Source organism: Microcaecilia unicolor, chromosome 2, assembly GCF_901765095.1.
Source record: "Microcaecilia unicolor chromosome 2, aMicUni1.1, whole genome shotgun sequence".
In the NCBI taxonomy this organism is placed as follows: Eukaryota; Metazoa; Chordata; class Amphibia; order Gymnophiona; family Siphonopidae; genus Microcaecilia; species Microcaecilia unicolor.
In genome coordinates, this window is record NC_044032.1 from 394,366,626 (window position 1) to 394,387,415 (window position 20,790).

At 48.4% G+C, this 20,790-nt stretch overlaps 1 protein-coding gene across 5 annotated transcripts in view; it reads right to left on the reverse strand.

The window, feature by feature from the left end:
• WDFY3 (WD repeat and FYVE domain containing 3) overlaps window positions 1–20,790 on the reverse strand; it is a 655,707-nt gene that overhangs the window by 291,032 nt on the left and 343,885 nt on the right. For all 5 annotated transcript variants that reach the window (XM_030190597.1, XM_030190598.1, XM_030190593.1 and 2 more), the window contains 3 exons: window positions 9,216–9,289; window positions 8,969–9,130; window positions 2,441–2,535 (listed from right to left, as the gene is read on the reverse strand). In XM_030190597.1, the coding sequence (XP_030046457.1) occupies window positions 2,441–2,535; window positions 8,969–9,130; window positions 9,216–9,289 (331 nt within the window). The remainder of the gene's footprint in view (window positions 1–2,440; window positions 2,536–8,968; window positions 9,131–9,215; window positions 9,290–20,790) is intronic.

Consider the following 20,790-nt stretch of genomic DNA (forward strand, 5'->3'; position numbering starts at 1 on the left):
TTACCATAGTTCTTTGGATAATCTTTCCTTGAGGAAGGAACCACTTTATTATCGTATGCAGATGACATCTTTCTTCTTTACCCTGTGAGGGGGACTTCAGTCAGTTTTTTGAGTTCTATTAAATATTACATTCCCTATGTTGACAAATGGGCAACAAGGCACTTGTGCTTGAATAAACAAAAAAGACTAAGTTACTTTGGTTTGGGGACAATATTCCAAATAGTTCTGATGTCTTAGCTTCTGGCGAAAGCTTGAACACTGAGGGCTCCTCTAGAGTATTGGGAGTTAGTTTAGATTCCACTTTTACATTTGAAAAACAGGTTGCTGCTTTGAAGAAGAGATTTTTCTTAAAACTTAGACAATTGTGTGCAAATAAGTGCTCTATACCAAAAGACGACTTTAGAATTTTGGCACAGGCTACATGTCAGACTTGTGAGTTCGTGTACCAAGTAGAGCGCTGTTGAGCCTGGTACTCGGACCAAGTTCTGCTTGGCGGCCTGACAACCCCAGGTTTCACCTGCGCTGACCACCGTTCCCCAGAGGTTGAGCCCCTAGGTGCGGGCGGCCTGCAGGCCTTACAAGACGGAGCAGGAAGCGGGGTGGTGAACGTAACGGCCAGACAGGCAGCAGGCAAATGAGTAATCCAGGAACAGCCAATGTCAACAGGCAGGCAGCAGGCAAGAGAGTAATCCAGGCACAGGTAAAGTCAATAGGCAGGCAGCAGGTCAAGAGAGTAATCCAGGTATGGGCAAGGTCAGTAGTCAGGCAGCAGGTCAAGAGAGTAATCCAGGTACAGGCAAAGTCAGTAGGCAGAAGCAGGCAAGAGAGTAATCCAGGCACAGGCAAAGTCAGCAACGAGGGACAAAGTAGAGAAGAAGCACACTACTGAGCAAGTAACACCTACCAAAGTAGAAGCTGAAGCATGGAATCCAGAAAGAGCTCAGCTGATAAACTGCTGGCGTCTGACATCAGCAGGGACCAGCAGGGAGGAGAGCAGGGGAAGGAGGAACCAGAAGACCAATAGGAGAGAAGCAAGGGAAGCCAGGCAGAGAGAGAGCAGACTCAGGTGCATGGAAGCAAAGCAATCAAGGAGCCTGGAAGCCAGGCAGAGAGAGAGCAGAACCAGGTGCATGGAAGCAAAGCAATCAAGAAGCCTGCAGCCAGAGAACTACACACACATGGCTCAGGGCTGTGCCAGTCAAGTGTGCGTGTCGACGGGACCCCGCGCAGTCCGAGGACGCCACTTGCGTTGAGGTAGGGGACATGACACTACATTTCTTCCCTAAATAGATTACTGCAACTTCTTATACTCTCGGAATAGTTGTAAACTAAAAGCTCGTTTACAATTATTACAGAATACAGCGGCCAGATTTATATCTGGTTTGGGTCGGTTTGATAGTGTCTCACCTGTATTGAAGAAGCTATATTAGTTACCAATTGTACAGCATATTAAATTTAAAATGATGTGTGTGGTTTTTAAGGCTCTTTTGGGTCTAATGCAGAAGGGATGGTGGATTTGTTGGAGATCTCTTTCTAAAAGAAATCTTTGAGATTAGACATTCTTTAATAAAAATGTTAGATTAAAATCCACCTTTGAAAAATCATTTCCTTTTCAGGGGGCATGTCAATGGAATGCACTGCCTTTGGTCCGAAAACATAACTGTCATACTTGTTTTAAGAAGTTGCTTAAGACCCATTTATATGATGGTTAATCCTGGGTTTGTAATTGTGGGTTTTGTAACCACCTTCTCTTTTGTTGAGATATTCTTTTTTGTAAATCGCCGTGAAACCAATTTTTGGAATAACACTCAGTATATAAGAACCAGGAAGAATATAGAATAGGTGTTTCTCGTGTCCCTTGCAATCTCCCAGAATTTATAAGGGTTGATAGAGCTAAATATTTGCCCTCTAAAAGTCCACAGACAAAAAAGAGCCAGTGGGTGGGACTCTGAAGGCTTTCAAAAAATGTACTCAATTCATTAACATCCTCAATTGACACCCAGACTAATCAACATTTCAAATTAACGTAATGCAGTTCTCTGCAATTCTAAACAATCCATTAGAAATACAATAATCAGATTAAATACTATTAAACCAGCCAACAAAGCATAGATAATGCCAGCTAAAACTGGCACAAAGCAACAGCAACAAAAACTAATTTATTACAGAACAACATAAATACCCCTCTGAAGTTTTATTTTAGAGAGGTAACTTGATTTTTTTAAAGCCCCCATCTACTTATGCCAAGTTTGAACTGATTGTCTAGGAGTTCCCTTTGACCGAGCTTGTTTCTGCAGAAATGCAGTGGTTATATACATACCGATACAAAGGTATAATGAGCAGAGAGTGGGTCGATGTCTGGTATACTAGACAAAAAATGTGTTTCTAATGAGCACTGGGGAATGTGGTAGAGGCACCATCTCCCTGTGCAGATACTCACCAACATCCAGTTTTTCTTCATTATGAGCTTCCATGACTACAAATTTCTCACATACTGCAAACGTAGGTAGGGTGGAAGCGACAAACTGGCCAAACCTTTACAAAGGAAAAGGACATTAAGATGAAATTATTATCCATTTCGTAATAAACCTGCTGGCTCACTTTCAAATCCAGTGATAAAACAAGCCTGCTTTCAGTGAATATAGTGCCTATTCTGAAAGAAACAGGAAGGAGTAGAATCTGAATGCCCCCAACCACCATCACACTCTCACTCCCCCAAACTGATACACTTAACATTTTTTAAAAAAAGGAGAAATTAGATCTTATCTGCTAATTTTTGCTCCTTGAGTCTCTCCAAATCCATTCTCAACGACTGGGTATGTGCCCTCCTACCATCAGATAGGAGACTGAGCACTACTTAGTGATATCATAATACAAACACCTGTGCAGCCCAGAGCCCGCCAGTATTTTTATTGACAAAGCAACATGGTAGAGAACATAGAACAGATCCCTAAATAACCCACAGGAATAAGAAAACAACTATCAGAAATACAACTGTTCTCAAACAGAATGAAGTAGTGCATCACCTTCCAGAGTTCAAGTTCCACAGAACATATCTGAATAAAGCTGTACATGTAAATACAGAGCAGCAATAAAGGACACCTCCCCATATTCTGGGTGGGTTCAGGAAATGGTCTAGATCTAATTTCTTTTTCCTCATCATCTCTCCAGACCATTACCGATGAGTAGGAAGTACAAAAGCAGTACTCAATGAGGGTGAGACGCAACTAACCACTGAGCTAAAACCAAAGCTCCAAAGGATGCCTCTTGTCTTCCTTGAACATCCAACCAGTAATGTTTGACAAATGGAGGGTAGACCAGGTCACCGCTCTGCAAATGCCCTGAGAAAACACCAAGCCATGTCCTGCCCATGAAGCTTGAGTTCTTGTAGAATGTGCCTTCAAACCTTCATGCTCCTGCCTGCCACTCAGCATGTAAGCTGAAGTTATCACATCTTTGATCCACATGGCAATTGTAGCCTTTGAGGCTGCTTCTCCCTTCTATCCTCCAACCACTATAAAAAGTCTCCGCTGTTCACTGAAGATAGCAGCATGATGCTCTGTAAATGTCCAAAAGATGAATAGCATCCTGACTATCCTCCCTGGAAAACACTGGAAGAGTAATTGCCTTTTGAAAGGAAGACACATATAATACATGTAACTCTTTGAGGAGAATAAACTTTTTGAAAGAAATCTGACTTCTGTTCTCTCTTTGGAACATTCCTCCACCCTGTTCACGACAGGAAAGTGCCTGCAATTCCAATGTGTGTTAAGCCGATGTAATTGCCACCAGAAAAACCACCTTCAGAGTAATTCAGTGTAATTGTCATTTGAACCTCTGAGAGTGGAACATTTCAGAGGTTCAAACAGCACTTTCACCAGGGCTTTTAAGCCAAGATTCAGATTCCATGGAGGAACAACTCTCTGAAACAGAGGTCCAAAAAGCTCCACATCCTTGAAGAATCGGGTAACATCTGGATGAAGAGACAACGGCCGACCTTGAATAGGACCCCTAAAAACCACAACTGCAACTAACTGAACTCGAAGAGAGGACATTACTAAATCTTTACCCATACTGTCCTGAAGAAAATGTAGTACCTCTGCAACAGAGGCTCATAATGGATGAACTTCCCTGTCCCCACACTAATCCTCAAACATTCTCCAAACTCTCACATAAGCTAAGGAGATAGACCACTTCCTGGAGCTCAACAAGGTACAAATAACTCTGGATGAGTAACCCTTCTTCAGAATCGGTGCCCTCTCAAGGGCCAAGCCATAAGCGAGATTCAATCCACACCTGGCATTCAAATGGGACCCCGAGTCAAGAGGTTGCTTGACTGGGAAAAACAAAGAGGGTCTCTGACCAGTAGCCGAATTAGGTCTCCATAGCGTGGGTGTCACGGCCAACCTGGGGCTACCAGAATCGCCAGCCCAAGGTGTCTTTCTATCCTTTGAACTACTTGGCCAATTGAGGAGACACAAACAGCAGTTCTCGACTGGGCCATGGTCGCACAAATGCATCTATCCCCACCAAAAGGGACTCCATCTTGAGACCGAAAAACTGACAACCTTCACATTCAATGCTGAAGCCATGAGATCCAGCACTGATAGACCCCAGCGCTGGACTATGGACTGAAAGGCGCTCGACGTCAGTGCCAACCGTCCAGGATCTAGAAGATTTCTGCTGAAGATGTCTGCCTCTACATTGGAAACTGGCCACATGCACTGCTGAGAGCTGCAACAGATTTTGTTCTGTCCAGGGCATGAGCATTGCCATTTCCTGAGTGGGGTGGACTCCTGACACACTCTTGATGGTTAACATATGCCATTGCTATTGCATTGCCCAACAATATCATGACTGCCTTTTGGCTGAGGATATCCCAAAAGGCTAGGAGAGCAAATCAGACTGCTCTCATTTTCAAATGACTGATCAACCATTTGGCTTCTTTCTTCAACCAGCAGCCCTGTGCTATGTAACCCAGACAACGGGCCCCCCAGCCTGGAAAACTGGGACTTGTGTTAACTATTATCCACTACAGAATCTTGAGAAATATCCCCTGCTCCAGATGACTCCTAACTAGCCACCAATCCAGACTCCATCACACCACAGAACTGAGGAAGAACCAGCAATGAAGGTCAGCCACCTGAGCAAACTAAGTCAACAACATTGTGTTCTGAAGGAGGCACATATGAGCTCTTGCCCAAGGAACCACTTCAAAAGAGGACACCATCAAGCCCAGGAATTGCAACACCTCCCAAGCCAAGGGTCTGCGAGAGCTGTGGAGAACTTGGATCTGTCAAATTAGCTTCTGAATCCAGGAGGAAATATCAAACTAGACTACTATATAGTCTAGGAACTGAAACAGCTTGAGATCGCTTTTGGCAAAATTCACTATCCATCCAAGATGTTGCAGAAGCTGAACCACTCAACCATGTCCTGCATGCTCTCTTCGAAGGTCTTCACTCAAATCAACAAATCATCCAGATAGGGGTGAACCTTCCTTCTTGAGATGTGCAGCCACTGCCACCATCACCTTTGGTGCCGTGACTAGACTGAGGGGAAGAGCCTTGAATTGGTAGTGACCGCCAAGAACCAAAAAATGTAAGAACCTCTGGTGATCTGGTCAAATAGGAATGTGCAAATATACCTCTGACAAGTACAGAGAGGTCAAGAATTCACCTCTATGGAATGCCACTATGATGGACTGCAATGTTTCCATATGAAATATGAAACCTTCAGAACCCTGTTGACTCTGTTGGCCAGTCTAGAATTAGTTTATAAGATTCCTCTTTTTTGGGCACAATAAAATATATTAAACACCTGCCATAACCTCTCTCTACTTGAAGAACTGGAACCACTGCTTCCAGCGCTAAAATCCTGCCTAAAGTCCAATGCATAACTAAGGTTTTGAGAGAGGACTTGCAGGGCAAAACAACAAAAGCATTGGGAAGAGGGTGTGAGAATTGTAGAGCATAACCTAGCCTGAGATAATCCAGGACCCACTGATCTGAGGTTAACATGGACCCATCTCAAATGAAACAACTGCAACCTTCACCCTATGGAAATTATTGAGGATGGGCCCAAACACCTTCATAAGGAGGCCCGAGAGGCTCCAGATGCCCCTTGGCCTCCATCACAACCCCTTCGAAAGGACTGAAAGGAAGAGCCTCTATTCTAAAATCTACCTCACTAGACTCCACTGGACCTGTCTGCCTGCTTGTAAAGTGATCTATCCTCAGGGAGTCTAGGAACTTTGGATTCACTCAAATCCTTCACCAGCTTCTCCACATCTTCACCAAAAAGTAACATCCCTAAAGGGCAGCTGACTTAGAGGTATCTTTGAAGCCACATCTGTAGACCAATTCCTTAGCCAGAGGAAACGCCTATCCACCACTGTCAAATTCTTCGCTGATGCCCTAACTAAATCATACATGGGGTCCTCCGAAAAGGCTGTACCTAACGCCAAGTTTAATGACATTCTCAGAGACTTGTGCCATGGTTTCCCCTGAGAAATTCAGAAGTCTTTCTGCCCCACAAACAGCTTATGACCACATAACCTCCACAGATGTCCGCTTGCAATGTCAGAGCAGAGATCTCAAAGTATCTCTTCAGGAAGGTTTCCATTCTTCTATCCTGAGGATCCTTTAACATTGCTTCTCTTTCAACAGGAATTGCCATCTTCTTGGTGATAGTTGTGACCAGTGCACCCACCTTTGTTAACTTGAAACTCTGCAAATTTGTCAAAGGAAGCTGATAAATGTGAGCCATGGCTCTGCCAATTCTTATTCGGTCTCAACCATCTCTTTGAGATCTTCACTATACAGGAAGGTTCTTGCAGGCTTCCTGATCCCTTTTCAAAGGTAGATCTTCTTTTCTACTTACCAGAGGCTCCTCATCTGACAAATGAAGCACTGAGGGGAAATACTGGCGGGTTCTGGGCTGCATAGGTGTTTATATCATGACATAATGCAGTAGCTCTCAGTCTTCCATCTGCAGATAGGAGGGCACATACCCACTCGTCAGGAATGGTCTGGCGAGATAAGGAATGAGTTCAGCATTGAGAACACTACTTCTCAATTTGCTATTGGTCCATCATGCCCAGCATCCCGACAGACAGTGGCCTGTCCAAGATGTAAGTACCCGGCACTTCCCAAAAACTAGATCTATTTTCCATAGTTCATTTCCACGGATGAAAAATAGCTCTCTCAAATCTACCTAGATTATTTTTATAGACTCTTCCTCTAGGAACTTGTCCAATCCTCAAGCCCAGCTATGTTGGCTGCCTTGACCACATCCTCTTATATGTTGCATATAATTTCTACAATTTGCTTTCAATCTACTGGTCATTACTTTCATGGAGTGTCCTCTTGTTTATGTTTTGTTTTTAAAAAAAATATGTTTATTGGTTTACCTGTGCAACAAAAACACTCAACCAATAGAAGTACAAATGTCAATTCAAGTACATCATGCCAGAAATCTAACATTTCTTGGGTACCCGTTGCTGTAAAAGGGGCCATGGTGCGCGGCAAAAACAGCCGCCATAGCTACCATGGGGCTCCCTTTAACGCAGATTAGTAAAAGGGCCTTTAAGTTTTTTGCTGATGAGTGCGAAGTTCAAATGACACTAACTCGTGCATATGAGACATTCACCTGTGGAGTGGGCTTGCCCTCTGAATGTGACTTTTCCTCTTATGTGTTGTTTGACAGGTGAAACAATCATTCCCTTCAAGTCCTAATTTTATAAACTTCTATCCCCTTCTCAGCTGTCTTTTGTCCAAGCTGAAAATTCCTAACCTGTTTAGCCTCTCTTCATACAGGAAGTGTTTCATCCTCTATCATTTGTCAACCTTCTCTGAACCTTTTTGTTGTTACATAATCATTTTTGAGATGGGACAACCAGAACTGCTTATAGTACTCTAGGTGTGGATGCATCAGGGGACTTATACAAAGGCAAATGAGAATTCTCAAGTTTGTTCTACATCCCTTTTTAGATAATCCCCAATACACTGGACTAAAACTTTCAACACATTATCCATTATAATTCCAAGAGCCTTTTGTTGGATGGTAACTCCTAAATTTCACACCCAGCATTGTGTACCTGTACTTGGAATGATTTTTCCCTATGTGCATCACTTTGCACTTATCCATATTGATTACACTGGCCATTTAGATGCCCACTGTGCAATTCTTACAATACCCTGCTAATCCTCACAATCAGCTATTTTAACAACTTTGAATAATTTTGGGTCATCCACAAATTTGATCGCCTCACTCTTCATTGTTATCTCCAAATCATTTAAGGATATGTTAAACAGAACTGGTTCCAGTACATATCCTTGGAGTACTCCATTTCTGACCCTTTTCCATGTTAATAACTGACCATTCAGTCCTCCTCTGCCTTCTATTCCATTACTTTAATTTCTTTAAGAAACTTCTCATGAGGGACTTTGACAAACACCTTCTGAAAATCAACACTATCAACTGGCACACCACTATTCATTTAAAAACAATCTACTTGATAAGCTGCCATCTACCTATATTAGCTGTAAATTTGCTTTTTAGTATAGCTTCAACCATTTTACTAGAACTAACATCAGGCTCATAGGTCTATGGTTTCCTGGATAATCCTGGGCACCTCTTTTTTGAAAAACTGACATTACATCAGCCATCCTACAATACTCAGGTACTGTGGTCATGTTTGGGTTAAAATATCAAGCACTGAGCCAGCAGAACAACACGAGATAACCATATCTCCTCATGCCAAGGAGAAGAAAAAGGGAAAGGCATAGATTGTGGAGAGGTTACTGGGGTAGGCAGTGTTGGATTTGAATCTTTCCAAACCTTAGCTCAAGGCCAAGTTTCAGGCACTCACATTATTTCCCTGCCCCACTCCACAATCATGTGTCTGCTCCCTCCTCCCACCCACATCTGTGTATGGGTGCTCTTCCAGCTTTCAGCGGTACACTACCTGAGAAGGTCATTACTGTTGGGGAAGCCCTGAAGCAGAAAGCTGAGCACATTGCTAATGGCAGCAATAGTAGGCTGGGACAGAAACAGATCTCGCAGGGTCAGCAGCAGCTTGGGAATTAGCTGGAACTCTCTCATCAGCTTGCCATTCTTTGCTGCCTCACTGAAAGGGAAGGAGAAAGAGGGTTGTAAGTGTTCACACCACAAAGGGATACTCATCCATCTACCTAAGAAGCATTGGCTATTACCTGGATTCCGTGAGGAGCTCGATGAAATGCTCGAAGAGTGAAAGATGAAGCTCATAGGGGGCATGGAGCCATACCTGTAATTCAGAGTAAAATGTCACACGTGGTAGAATACCTTGTATTTCCCCTACAACTAATATCCTCCTTCTAGTGCTACCTCACCAAAAGCAATAGGAAAGATTCTCCTTTCCCTTTTTTCAATACTAGATACTTCCATTTCTTATAGGGTCATCATCATTTTGCTTTTCCAGGATTATTACTGTAGATAAGCACTGTGCTTGTATGCAAAACAAATGATATAAAAAATCTGCCCTTTCCTTTTATATTTTTAATGTAGTAAATGATGGAATGCACTTCTCTTAATTTATAGCGAATGCTACATACCTGTAGAAGGTATTCTCCGAGGACAGCAGGCTGATTGTTCTCACTGATGGGTGACGTCCACGGCAGCCCCTCCAATCGGAATCTTCACTAGCAAAGTCCTTTGCTAGTCCTCGCGCGCCCGCGCGCACCGCGCATGCGCGGCCATCTTCCCGCCCGAAACCGGCTCGAGCCGGCCAGTCCAGTATGTAGCAAGACAATACAAGGGAAGACACAACTCCAAAGGGGAGGCGGGCGGGTTTGTGAGAACAATCAGCCTGCTGTCCTCGGAGAATACCTTCTACAGGTATGTAGCATTCGCATTCTCCGAGGACAAGCAGGCTGCTTGTTCTCACTGATGGGGTATCCCTAGCCCCCAAGCTCACTCAAAACAACAACCATGGTCAATTGGGCCTCGCAACGGCGAGGACATAACTGAGATTGACCTAAAAAATTTACCAACTAACTGAGAGTGCAGCCTGGGACAGAACAAACAGGGCCCTCGGGGGGTGGAGTTGGATCCTAAAGCCCAAACAGGTTCTGAAGAACTGACTGCCCGAACCGACTGTCGCGTCGGGTATCCTGCTGCAGGCAGTAATGAGATGTGAATGTGTGGACAGATGACCACGTCGCAGCTTTGCAAATTTCTTCAATAGAGGCTGACTTCAAGTGGGCTACCGACGCAGCCATGGCTCTAACATTATGAGCCGTGACATGACCCTCAAGAGCCAGCCCCGCCTGGGCGTAAGTGAAGGAAATGCAATCTGCTAGCCAATTGGATATGGTGCGTTTCCCCACAGCCACTCCCCTCCTATTGGGATCAAAAGAAACAAACAATTGGGCGGACTGTCTGTTGGGCTGTGTCCGCTTCAAATAGAAGGCCAATGCTCTCTTGCAGTCCAATGTGTGCAGCTGACGTTCAGCAGGGCAGGAATGAGGACGGGGAAAGAATGCTGGCAAGACAATTGACTGGTTCAGATGGAACTCCGACACGACCTTTGGCAAGAACTTAGGGTGAGTGCGGAGGACTACTCTGTTATGATGAAATTTGGTGTAAGGGGCCTGGGCTACCAGGGCCTGAAGCTCACTGACTCTACGAGCTGAAGTAACTGCCACCAAGAAAATGACCTTCCAGGTCAAGTACTTCAGATGGCAGGAATTCAGTGGCTCAAAAGGAGGTTTCATCAGCTGGGTGAGAACGACATTGAGATCCCATGACACTGTAGGAGGCTTGACAGGGGGCTTTGACAAAAGCAAACCTCTCATGAAGCGAACAACTAAAGGCTGTCCTGAGATCGGCTTACCTTCCACACGGTAATGGTATGCACTGATTGCACTAAGGTGAACCCTTACAGAGTTGGTCTTGAGACCAGACTCAGACAAGTGCAGAAGGTATTCAAGCAGGGTCTGTGTAGGACAAGAGCGAGGATCTAGGGCCTTGCTGTCACACCAGACGGCAAACTTCCGCCATAAAAAGAAGTAACTCCTCTTAGTGGACTCTTTCCTGGAAGCAAGCAAGATGCGGGAGACACCCTCTGACAGACCCAAAGAGGCAAAGTCTACGCTCTCAACATCCAGGCCGTGAGAGCCAGGGACCGGAGGCTGGGATGCAGAAGAGCCCCTTCGTCCTGCGTGATGAGGGTCGGAAAACACTCCAATCTCCACGGTTCTTCGGAGGATAACTCCAGAAGAAGAGGGAACCAGATCTGACGCGGCCAAAAAGGAGCAATCAGAATCATGGTGCCTCGGTCTTGCTTGAGTTTCAACAAAGTCTTCCCTACCAGAGGAACGGGAGGATAAGCATACAGCAGGCCCTCCCCCAAATCCAGGAGGAAGGCATCCGATGCCAGTCTGCCGGGGGCCTGAAGCCTGGAACAGAACTGAGGGACTTTGTGGTTCGCTCAAGATGCGAAGAGATCCACCAAGGGGGTGCCCCACGCTTGGAAGATCTGGCGCACCACTCGGGAGTTGAGCGACCACTCGTGAGGTTGCATAATCCTGCTCAGTCTGTCGGCCAGACTGTTGTTTACGCCTGCCAGATATGTGGCTTGGAGCCCCATGCCGTGACGGCGAGCCCAGAGCCACATGCTGACGGCTTCCTGACACAGGGGGCGAGATCCGGTGCCCCCTGCTTGTTGACATAGTACATGGCAACCTGGTTGTCTGTCTGAATTTGGATAATTTGGTGGGACAGCCGATCTCTGAAAGCCTTCAGAGCGTTCCAGATCGCTCGCAACTCCAGGAGATTGATCTGTAGACCGCGTTCCTGGAGGGACCAGCTTCCTTGGGTGTGAAGCCCATCGACATGAGCTCCCCATCCCAGGAGAGACGCATCCGTGGTCAGCACTTTTCGTGGCTGAGGAATTTGGAAAGGACGTCCCAGAGTCAAATTGGACCAAATCGTCCACCAATACAGGGATTCGAGAAAACTCGTGGACAGGTGGATCACGTCTTCTAGATCCCCAGCAGCCTGAAACCACTGAGAAGCTAGGGTCCATTGAGCAGATCTCATGTGAAGGCGGGCCATGGGAGTCACATGAACTGTGGAGGCCATGTGGCCCAGCAATCTCAACATCTGCCGAGCTGTGATCTGCTGGGACGTTCGCACCCGCGAGACGAGGGACAACAAGTTGTTGGCTCTCGTCTCTGGGAGATAGGCGCGAGCCGTCCGAGAATCCAGCAGAGCTCCTATGAATTCGAGTCTCTGTGCTGGGAGAAGATGGGACTTTGGGTAATTTATCACAAACCCCAGTAGCTCCAGGAGGCGAATAGTCATCTGCATGGACTGCAGGGCTCCTGCCTCGGACGTGTTCTTCACCAGCCAATCGTCGAGATATGGGAAGATGTGCACCCCCAGCCTGCGAAGTGCTGCTGCTACTACAGCCAAGCACTTTGTGAACACCCTGGGCGCAGAGGCGAGCCCAAAGGGTAGCACACAGTACTGGAAGTGACGTGTGCCCAGCTGAAATCGCAGATACTGTCTGTGAGCTGGCAGTATCGGGATGTGTGTGTAGGCATCCTTCAAGTCCAGAGAGCATAGCCAATCGTTTTCCTGAATCATGGGAAGTAGGGTGCCCAGGGAAAGCATCCTGAACTTTTCTTTTACGAGATATTTGTTCAGGGCCCTTAGGTCTAGGATGGGACGCATCCCCCCTATTTTCTTTTCTACAAGGAAGTACCTGGAATAGAATCCCAGCCCTTCTTGCCCGGATGGCACGGGCTCGACCGCATTGGCGCTGAGAAGGGCGGAGAGTTCCTCTGCAAGTACCTGCTTGTGCTGGAAGCTGTAAGACTGAGCTCCCGGTGGACAATTTGGAGGTTTTGAGGTCAAATTGAGGGTGTATCCTTGCCGGACTATTTGCAGAACCCACTGATCGGAGGTTATGAGAGGCCACCTTTGGTGAAAAGCTTTCAACCTCCCCCCGACCGGCAGGTCGCCCGGCACGGACACTTGGATGTCGGCTATGCTCTGCTGGAGCCAGTCAAAAGCTCGCCCCTTGCTTTTGCTGGGGAGCCGCGGGGCCTTGCTGAGGCGCACGCTGCTGACGAGAGCGAGCGCGCTGGGGCTTAGCCTGGGCCGCAGGCTGTCGAGAAGGGGGATTGTACCTACGCTTGCCAGAAGAGTAGGGAACAGTCCTCCTTCCCCCAAAAAATCTTCTACCTGTAGAGGTAGAGTCTGAAGGCTGCCGGCGGGAGAACTTGTCGAATGCGGTGTCCCGCTGGTGGAGATGCTCTACCACCTGCTCGACCTTCTCTCCAAAAATATTGTCCGCACGGCAAGGCGAGTCCGCAATCCGCTGCTGGAGTCTATTCTCCAGGTCGGAGGCACGCAGCCATGAGAGCCTGCGCATCACCACACCTTGAGCAGCGGCCCTGGACACAACATCAAAGGTGTCATACACCCCTCTGGCCAGGAATTTTCTGCACGCCTTCAGCTGCCTGACCACCTCCTGAAAAGGCTTGGCTTGCTCAGGGGGGAGCGCATCAACCAAGCCCGCCAACTGCCGCACATTGTTCCGCATGTGTATGCTCGTGTAGAGCTGGTAAGACTGGATTTTGGCCACGAGCATAGAGGAATGGTAGGCCTTCCTCCCAAAGGAGTCTAAGGTTCTAGAGTCTTTGCCCGGGGGCGCCGAAGCATGCTCCCTAGAACTCTTAGCCTTCTTTAGGGCCAGATCCACAACTCCAGAGTCGTGAGGCAACTGGGTGCGCATCAGCTCTGGGTCCCCATGGATCCGGTACTGGGACTCGATCTTCTTGGGAATGTGGGGATTACTTAATGGCTTGGTCCAGTTCGCAAGCAATGTCTTTTTCAGGACATGGTGCAAGGGAACAGTGGACGCTTCCTTAGGTGGAGAAGGATAGTCCAGGAGCTCAAACATTTCAGCCCTGGGCTCGTCCTCCACAACCACCGGGAAGGGGATGGCCGTAGACATCTCCCGGACAAAGGAAGCGAAAGACAGACTCTCAGGAGGAGAAAGCTGTCTTTCAGGGGAGGGAGTGGGATCAGAAGGAAGACCCTCAGACTCCTCGTCAGAGAAATATCTGGGGTCTTCCTCTTCCTCCCACGAGGCCTCACCTTCGGTGTCAGACACAAGTTCACGAACCTGTGTCTGCAACCTCGCCCGGCTCGACTCAGTGGAGCCACGTCCACGATGGGGGCGTCGAGAGGTAGACTCCCTCGCCCGCATTGGCGAAGCTCCCTCCGCCGACGTAGTCGGGGAGGCTTCCTGGGAGGTGGCCGCGGTCGGCACCGCACGCGGTACCGACGTCGGGGACCTCACCCCGGGCGATGGGCCAGCCAGCGCCACGCTTGACGGTACCGGAGGCGCAAGGGCGCAACAGCTCTCCCAGAATCTCTGGGAGAACGGCCCGGAGGCTCTCGTTCAGAGCGGCTGCAGAGAAAGGCATGGAGGTCGATGCAGGCGTCGACATCAGAACCTGTTCTGGGCGTGGAGGCTGTTCCGGGCTGTCCAGAGCGGAGCGCATCGACACCTCCTGAACAGAGGGTGAGCGGTCCTCTCGGTGCCGATGCCTGCTGGGTGCCGACTCCCTCGGCGACCCAGAGCTCTCGGTGCCGACGCGGGGAGGAGACCGGTGTCGATGCTTCTTCGACTTCTTCCGAAGCATGTCACCGGAGCTCCCCGGCACCGACGAGGAGGACGTAGAATCCAGCCGTCGCTTCCTCGGGGCCGAGGTCGAAGGAGGTCGATCTCGGGGGGGCTGTACCGCAGGAGCCCTCAGGGTAGGGGGAGACCCACCCGAAGGCTCACCGCCACCAGCAGGGGAATGGACAGCCCTCACCTGCACTCCTGACGATGCACCACCGTCCGACGACATCAGCAGACGAGGTCCCGGTACCACCGACATCGATGCAGCTATCCGATGTCTCGGCGCCGATGCAGAGGGCCGATGCCTCGATGCACTCGATGCACTGGCGGCAGAGGATGAAGGTCTGGACGCTGACGACGTCGTCGATGCACTCGATGACCTTGGTGTCGATGCCGACGAAGAGCCCGCGAACAAAACGTTCCACTGGGCCAATCTCGCTACCTGAGTCCGCCTTTGTAACAGGGAACACAGACTACAGTTCTGAGGACGGTGCTCGGCCCCCAGACACTGAAGACACGACGAGTGCCTATCAGTGAGCGAGATTACCCGGGCGCACTGGGTGCACTTCTTGAAGCCGCTGGAAGGCTTCGATGTCATGGGCGGAAAAATCACGCCGGCGAAATCAAAATCCGAAATGGCGAATTTGAGCACCAAAAAGTTTTAGGGAGAAAATCTCGACCGAGGCCGAAAGAGGCCTACCCCGACGACGAAAGAAAACTTACCGGGGCAAAGACTGAAAAATACGGGAAGGGACAAACGAAGCCCGGGGGCTTCCGGAGCACTTCCCAACAATTTTTTAAAGATTTTCCGAAGAAAACACACGTCAACGAAAAAAGGACGCGCGAGGTCGACTTTCCGGGGCTCGACACGGCGAAAACACGACCGTACCGAGTGCGGACAAAAGAAGACTGGCCGGCTCGAGCCGGTTTCGGGCGGGAAGACAGCCGCGCATGCGCGGTGCGCGCGGGCGCGCGAGGACTAGCAAAGGACTTTGCTAGTGAAGATTCCGATTGGAGGGGCTGCCGTGGACGTCACCCATCAGTGAGAACAAGCAGCCTGCTTGTCCTCGGAGAAAGTCAATTATCCCAATTAAGAGGACAAGAAGGAAATTAGTCACTCCAGGGTATTTTCATCAGAAAGTGATTTTCCCTAAACACTCTATTGGCAGTTCAGTGAGAAGCGAACACAAAATAAAAAGCATAAACTATATCAAATAACCTTAACAGCCTTTATATTAGTTTAGGTATCCCTATTCCCTTAGCAAGTTTTAAAAAACAACTCAACAATACTAAGATACAAACAGCAGTCTAGCAACGAGATGGGCGCTATCCAGTCTTTTACACTGAGTGCCACATACATTGATTAAAGGTCGTATGTGTGCACTCTGTGCAAAGAGCTTCAAGCTCTCAGAGAACAAGTCCAATTTCTTGAGGCTAGAGTAGCAGACTTGGAGGAGCTGTGAGCGCAGGTTGACTAAGATGGCCGCCGTTCAGATGTCTGCAGTGTAGCTGGCTCTGTGGTCTTTGTTTGGACCCGACCGTAATCATCAAATTCAGCTCGATCTTGTCGGTGGGCTCGCTATGAGTCATTGCTGAGCCTGGATTGAGCCTTTGCTGCTTTTCGGCTGATTATCTCGAGCCGAATTACCTTGCGGAGTCCGCCGGGCCCATAACACGCGAGTGCTCAAGACCTCAACCACGCTGTTTAACGGCCTAACCTGCCAGTAAATCCAACCTCACCTACCTCTGGCATAGTCGACGGACCTCGATTGCCTCAGATACCGCCGCCGAATACTGGCCATTATTGAGCATCCCCTGAACCGATTTCATTTGCACCACCTTCACTGACGGACTGCGATTGCCTCCTGTGCCACTGGGGCCAGCCGTTGATGAGCCTTGCCTGATCCAACTGCCTTCGGTTGCTGGAGCCTTGTGCCTGAGCATCTGATCGCTTGCCGAGCCTGCCACGGATATCATCAGTGGATGGCCGGAGTTGAAATTGAGAGAGATACCGGTTGAAAAGTAAAAGAATGACAAGTGTATCAAGGAGCCGGCTGCTACCGTGGCGTGCACCCAGAATACGATTCCTAGGGCCGATTGCTGCGTCTGCCTCCAACTGCATTTACTTCCGCACTGTAGCATCGAGTTCGATCTCCCAAACGGATTGAAAGTGATACAAGACACCAGTACACATAAGCTGTTCCAGCCTGCAACATCTGTTCCAGCCTGCCCTTGCTCAGCCTGCATCATTTGCTCCTGCCTGCATCACCTGCTCCAGCCTGCATCCCTTGCTCACCCTGCATCACCTGTTCCAGTCTGCATCCCTGTTCCAGCCTGCGTCCTTGCTCACCCTGCATCATTTGCTCCTGCCTGCATCATCTGTTTCAGCCTCCATCATCCTCTGTTCCAGCCTGCATCTTCTGCTCATCTGCCCTGCTGACCCTTGCCGCACCTTTTCATGACTGTTGCCTAGCACTTGGGACTATCTAGTCACAACATATGGCTCCATTTTTCATTCTCCTCTTAGTACTGTCCCTTCCCAATCTACTCCTACGCACCAATCTCCTCCTCCACCCGAAGCCCCTGTACACTACAATTACACATTGCCCTCTTGTTGATTTTATTACCTCACCATCTCTCTTATCCTCTTCCTCCCTCCTTGCTTTTTGCCTTCAACATTTCATCCCTTCCATTGTACCTTCCCCTTTCTATCTGAGTTCATCTCACCTTCGTCGCCACTCCTTCTCCCACTCTCCTCTGCACTCTCTTACTCCTCCTTCTTCTGTCTGCTGGAGACATCAATCCCAATCCTGGTCCCCCTCACCAACCCTCATCCTATTTATGCAGGTCGCAACATGACCTTTCCAATCTCATCTCGATTCCTCTCCTCCCTCCCTTTTCTCTGTCATTCTCTTGCGCCCTATGGAATGCCCGCTCCATCTGCAACAAAGCGAATGCTACATACCTGTAGAGGGTATTCTCCGGGGACAGCAGGCTGATTGTTCTCACAAACCCGCCCGCCTCCCCTTTGGAGTTGTGTCTTCCCTTCTCTTTGTCTTGCTACATATGAGACTGGCCGGCACGAGCCGGTTTCGGGCGGGAAGACGGCCGCGCATGCGCGGTGCGCATCGGCGCGCGAGGGCTAGCAAAGGCTTTTGCTAGTGAAGATTCCGATTGGAGGGGCTGCCGTGGACGTCACCCATCAGTGAGAACAAGCAGCCTGCTTTTCCTCGGAGAATCTTTCTTATATCCATGACCTTTTTATCTCTCGTAGCCTCCATCTGCTCGCCATGAGACTTGGCTATGCCCTGAAGACTCTGCTTCAGTCGCAGCCTCTGCCATGGTGGTTATCTCTTCTCCCACACTCCTCGCCCTATTGGCCGCGGTGGTGGTGTTGGTCTACTACTCTCGCCCTCTTCCAAATTTCAATCTCTTCTGCCACCTCAGTCTCTCTTCCTTTGAAGTCCATTCCGTCTGCCTATTCACTCCTTTGCCTCTTCAAATAGCAGTTATTTATCGTCCCCCTGATAAATCCCTTTCATCCTTTCTCAGCGACTTTGACGCTTGGCTTTCCTTCTTTCATGATCCTTCCTCCCCCTCCCTCATCCTTGGTGACTTTAACATTCATGCCAATGATCCCTCCAACTCTTACGTCTCCCAGTTCCTCACCTTAACATCCTCCTTCAATCTTCAACTATGCTGCACTTCCCCTACCTACCAAAATGGTCACTGTCTTGATCTTATCTTCTCCAATAAAACTGCTCTCCCTCCAATTCCTTTACTTCAAATCTTCCCCTGTCTGACCATCATCTAATAACCTTCACTCTTAAACTTCCTCCCGCCCAATCGTGTCCAATCTTAACCAATTTATCTAGGCATCTCCAGGCCACTGACCCTACTACCCTATCCTCCAGTGTCTCAAACCTCTTCTCTACCACTACGCCATCCAAATCTGTCAATGATGCCGTCTCTTCCTACAATACTATTCTATCCTCTGCCTTAGACACTCTTGCACCTCTCATGCCCCGTCCTATAAAACGTACCAAACCCCAGCCCTGGCTAACCCCTAAAATCCGCTACCTATGTTCTTGTACCCGTTCCGCCAAACGCCTCTAGCTGAAATCTCGTGCCCTCGCTGACTTCTCACACTTCAAGTTCATCTTGACCTCCTTCCAATCTGCTCTCTACTACATCCAGCTGACTAATTCTCTTGGCTCAAACCCTCGATTTCTATTCGCCACACTAAACTCTCTCCTCAAAGTGCTTCCACCCCAACTCCCCCCTCACTATCTCCCCAGACCCTAGCTGAGTTCTTCTACGACAAGTTTCAGAAGATTAATCTTGAATTCTCTACCAAACCACCCCCGCCTCTCCTTCCCCTTGTCCCTCCCCCTATTTCCTCTACGTCCTTTTCCTCCTTTCCTGAGGTCACTGATGAAGAAACATCACATCTTCTCTCCTCCTCAAAACGAACTACCTGTTCCTCTGATCCCATTCCTACCCACCTTCTTAACATCATCTCTCCTACTCTCACCCCTTTTATCTGTCATATCCTCAATCTCTCTCTTTACACTGCGACTGTTCCTGATGCCTTCAAACATGCTGTGGTCACACCGCTCCTGAAGAAGCCTTCGCTTGACCCTACTGTCCTTCCAACTATTGACCCATCTCCCTCCTCCCCTTCCTTTCCAAGTTACTTGAACGGCGCTGTTCACCGCCATTGTCTTGACTTTCTCTCATCTCATGCTGTTCTTGACCCACTCCAATCTGGCTTTCGCCCTATTCATTCAACTGAAACTGCACTTGCAAAAGTTTCCAACGACCTGTTCCTGGCCAAATCCAAAGGTCTCTATCTATCCTCATCCTTCTCGATCTATCCGCCGCTTTTGACATTGTTGATCACAGCCTACTTCTTGATATGCTGTCTTCATTTGGATTCCAGGGCTCTGTTCTTTCCTGGTTCTCCTCCTACCTCTCGCTTCGCACCTTTAGTGTAACACTCTGGTGGATCCTCTTCCACTTCTATCCCTCTACCAATCCTCAGGGTTCTGTTCTCGGTCCTCTCCTGTTCTCCATCTACACTTCTTCCCTTGGCTCTCTGATATCTTCCCATGGCTTTCAATACCATCTCTATGCTGATGACTCCCACATTTACCTCTCTACCTCTGAAATCTCAACCAGCATCCAGACCAAGGTTTCAGCCTGCCTATCTGATATCGCTGCCTAGATGTCTCAACGTCATCTAAAACTTAACATGGCCAAAACCGAGCTTCTCATCTTTCCCCCTAAACCTACCTCTCCTCTCCCCCCTTTCTCTATTTCTGTGGACGGCACTCTCATTCTCCCTGTCTCATCAGCTTGTAACCTTGGGGTTATCTTTGACTCCTCTCTCTCCTTCTCCGCTCATATTCAACAGATTGCCAAAACCTGTCATTTCTTTCTCTATAACATTAGCAAGATCCATCCCTTCATCTCTGAGCACGCTGCCAGAACCCTTAGCCACACTCTTATCACCTCTCATCTTGATTATTGTAACCTGCTTCTCACCGGCCTCCCTCTTAGCAATCTCTCTTCTCATCAATCAGTCCAAAACTCTGCTGCGCGACTCATCTTCCACCAAAGTTGCTATGCTCACATTAGCCCCCTCCTTAAGTTACTTCACTGGCTTCCTATCCATTTCCGTATTCAATTCAAGCTTCTCTTATTGACCTATAAGTGTATTCACTCTGCCGCTCCCCAGTACCTCTCCACTCTTGGCTCTCCCTATGTCCCCCCCCCCTCGGGTACTCCGTTCTGTAGATAAATCTCTCTTATCCGTCCTTCTCCTCTACTGCTAATTCTAGACTCTGTTCCTTTTGTCTTGCTGCACCTCACGCCTGGAATAGACTTCCCGAGCCCGTGTGTCTAGCCCCGTCCTTAGCCATTTTCAAGTCCAAACTAAAAGCCCACTTCTTTACCCCTAACCACTACTCACTTGCCCTATCCTTTATCCTCACCTATTTATTCCCTTACCCTTAATTGTTCTGTCTGTTTACCTGTCTTATCTAGATTGTAAGTTCTTTGAGCAGAGACTGTCTTTTTTGTGTATGGTGTACAGCGCTGCATAT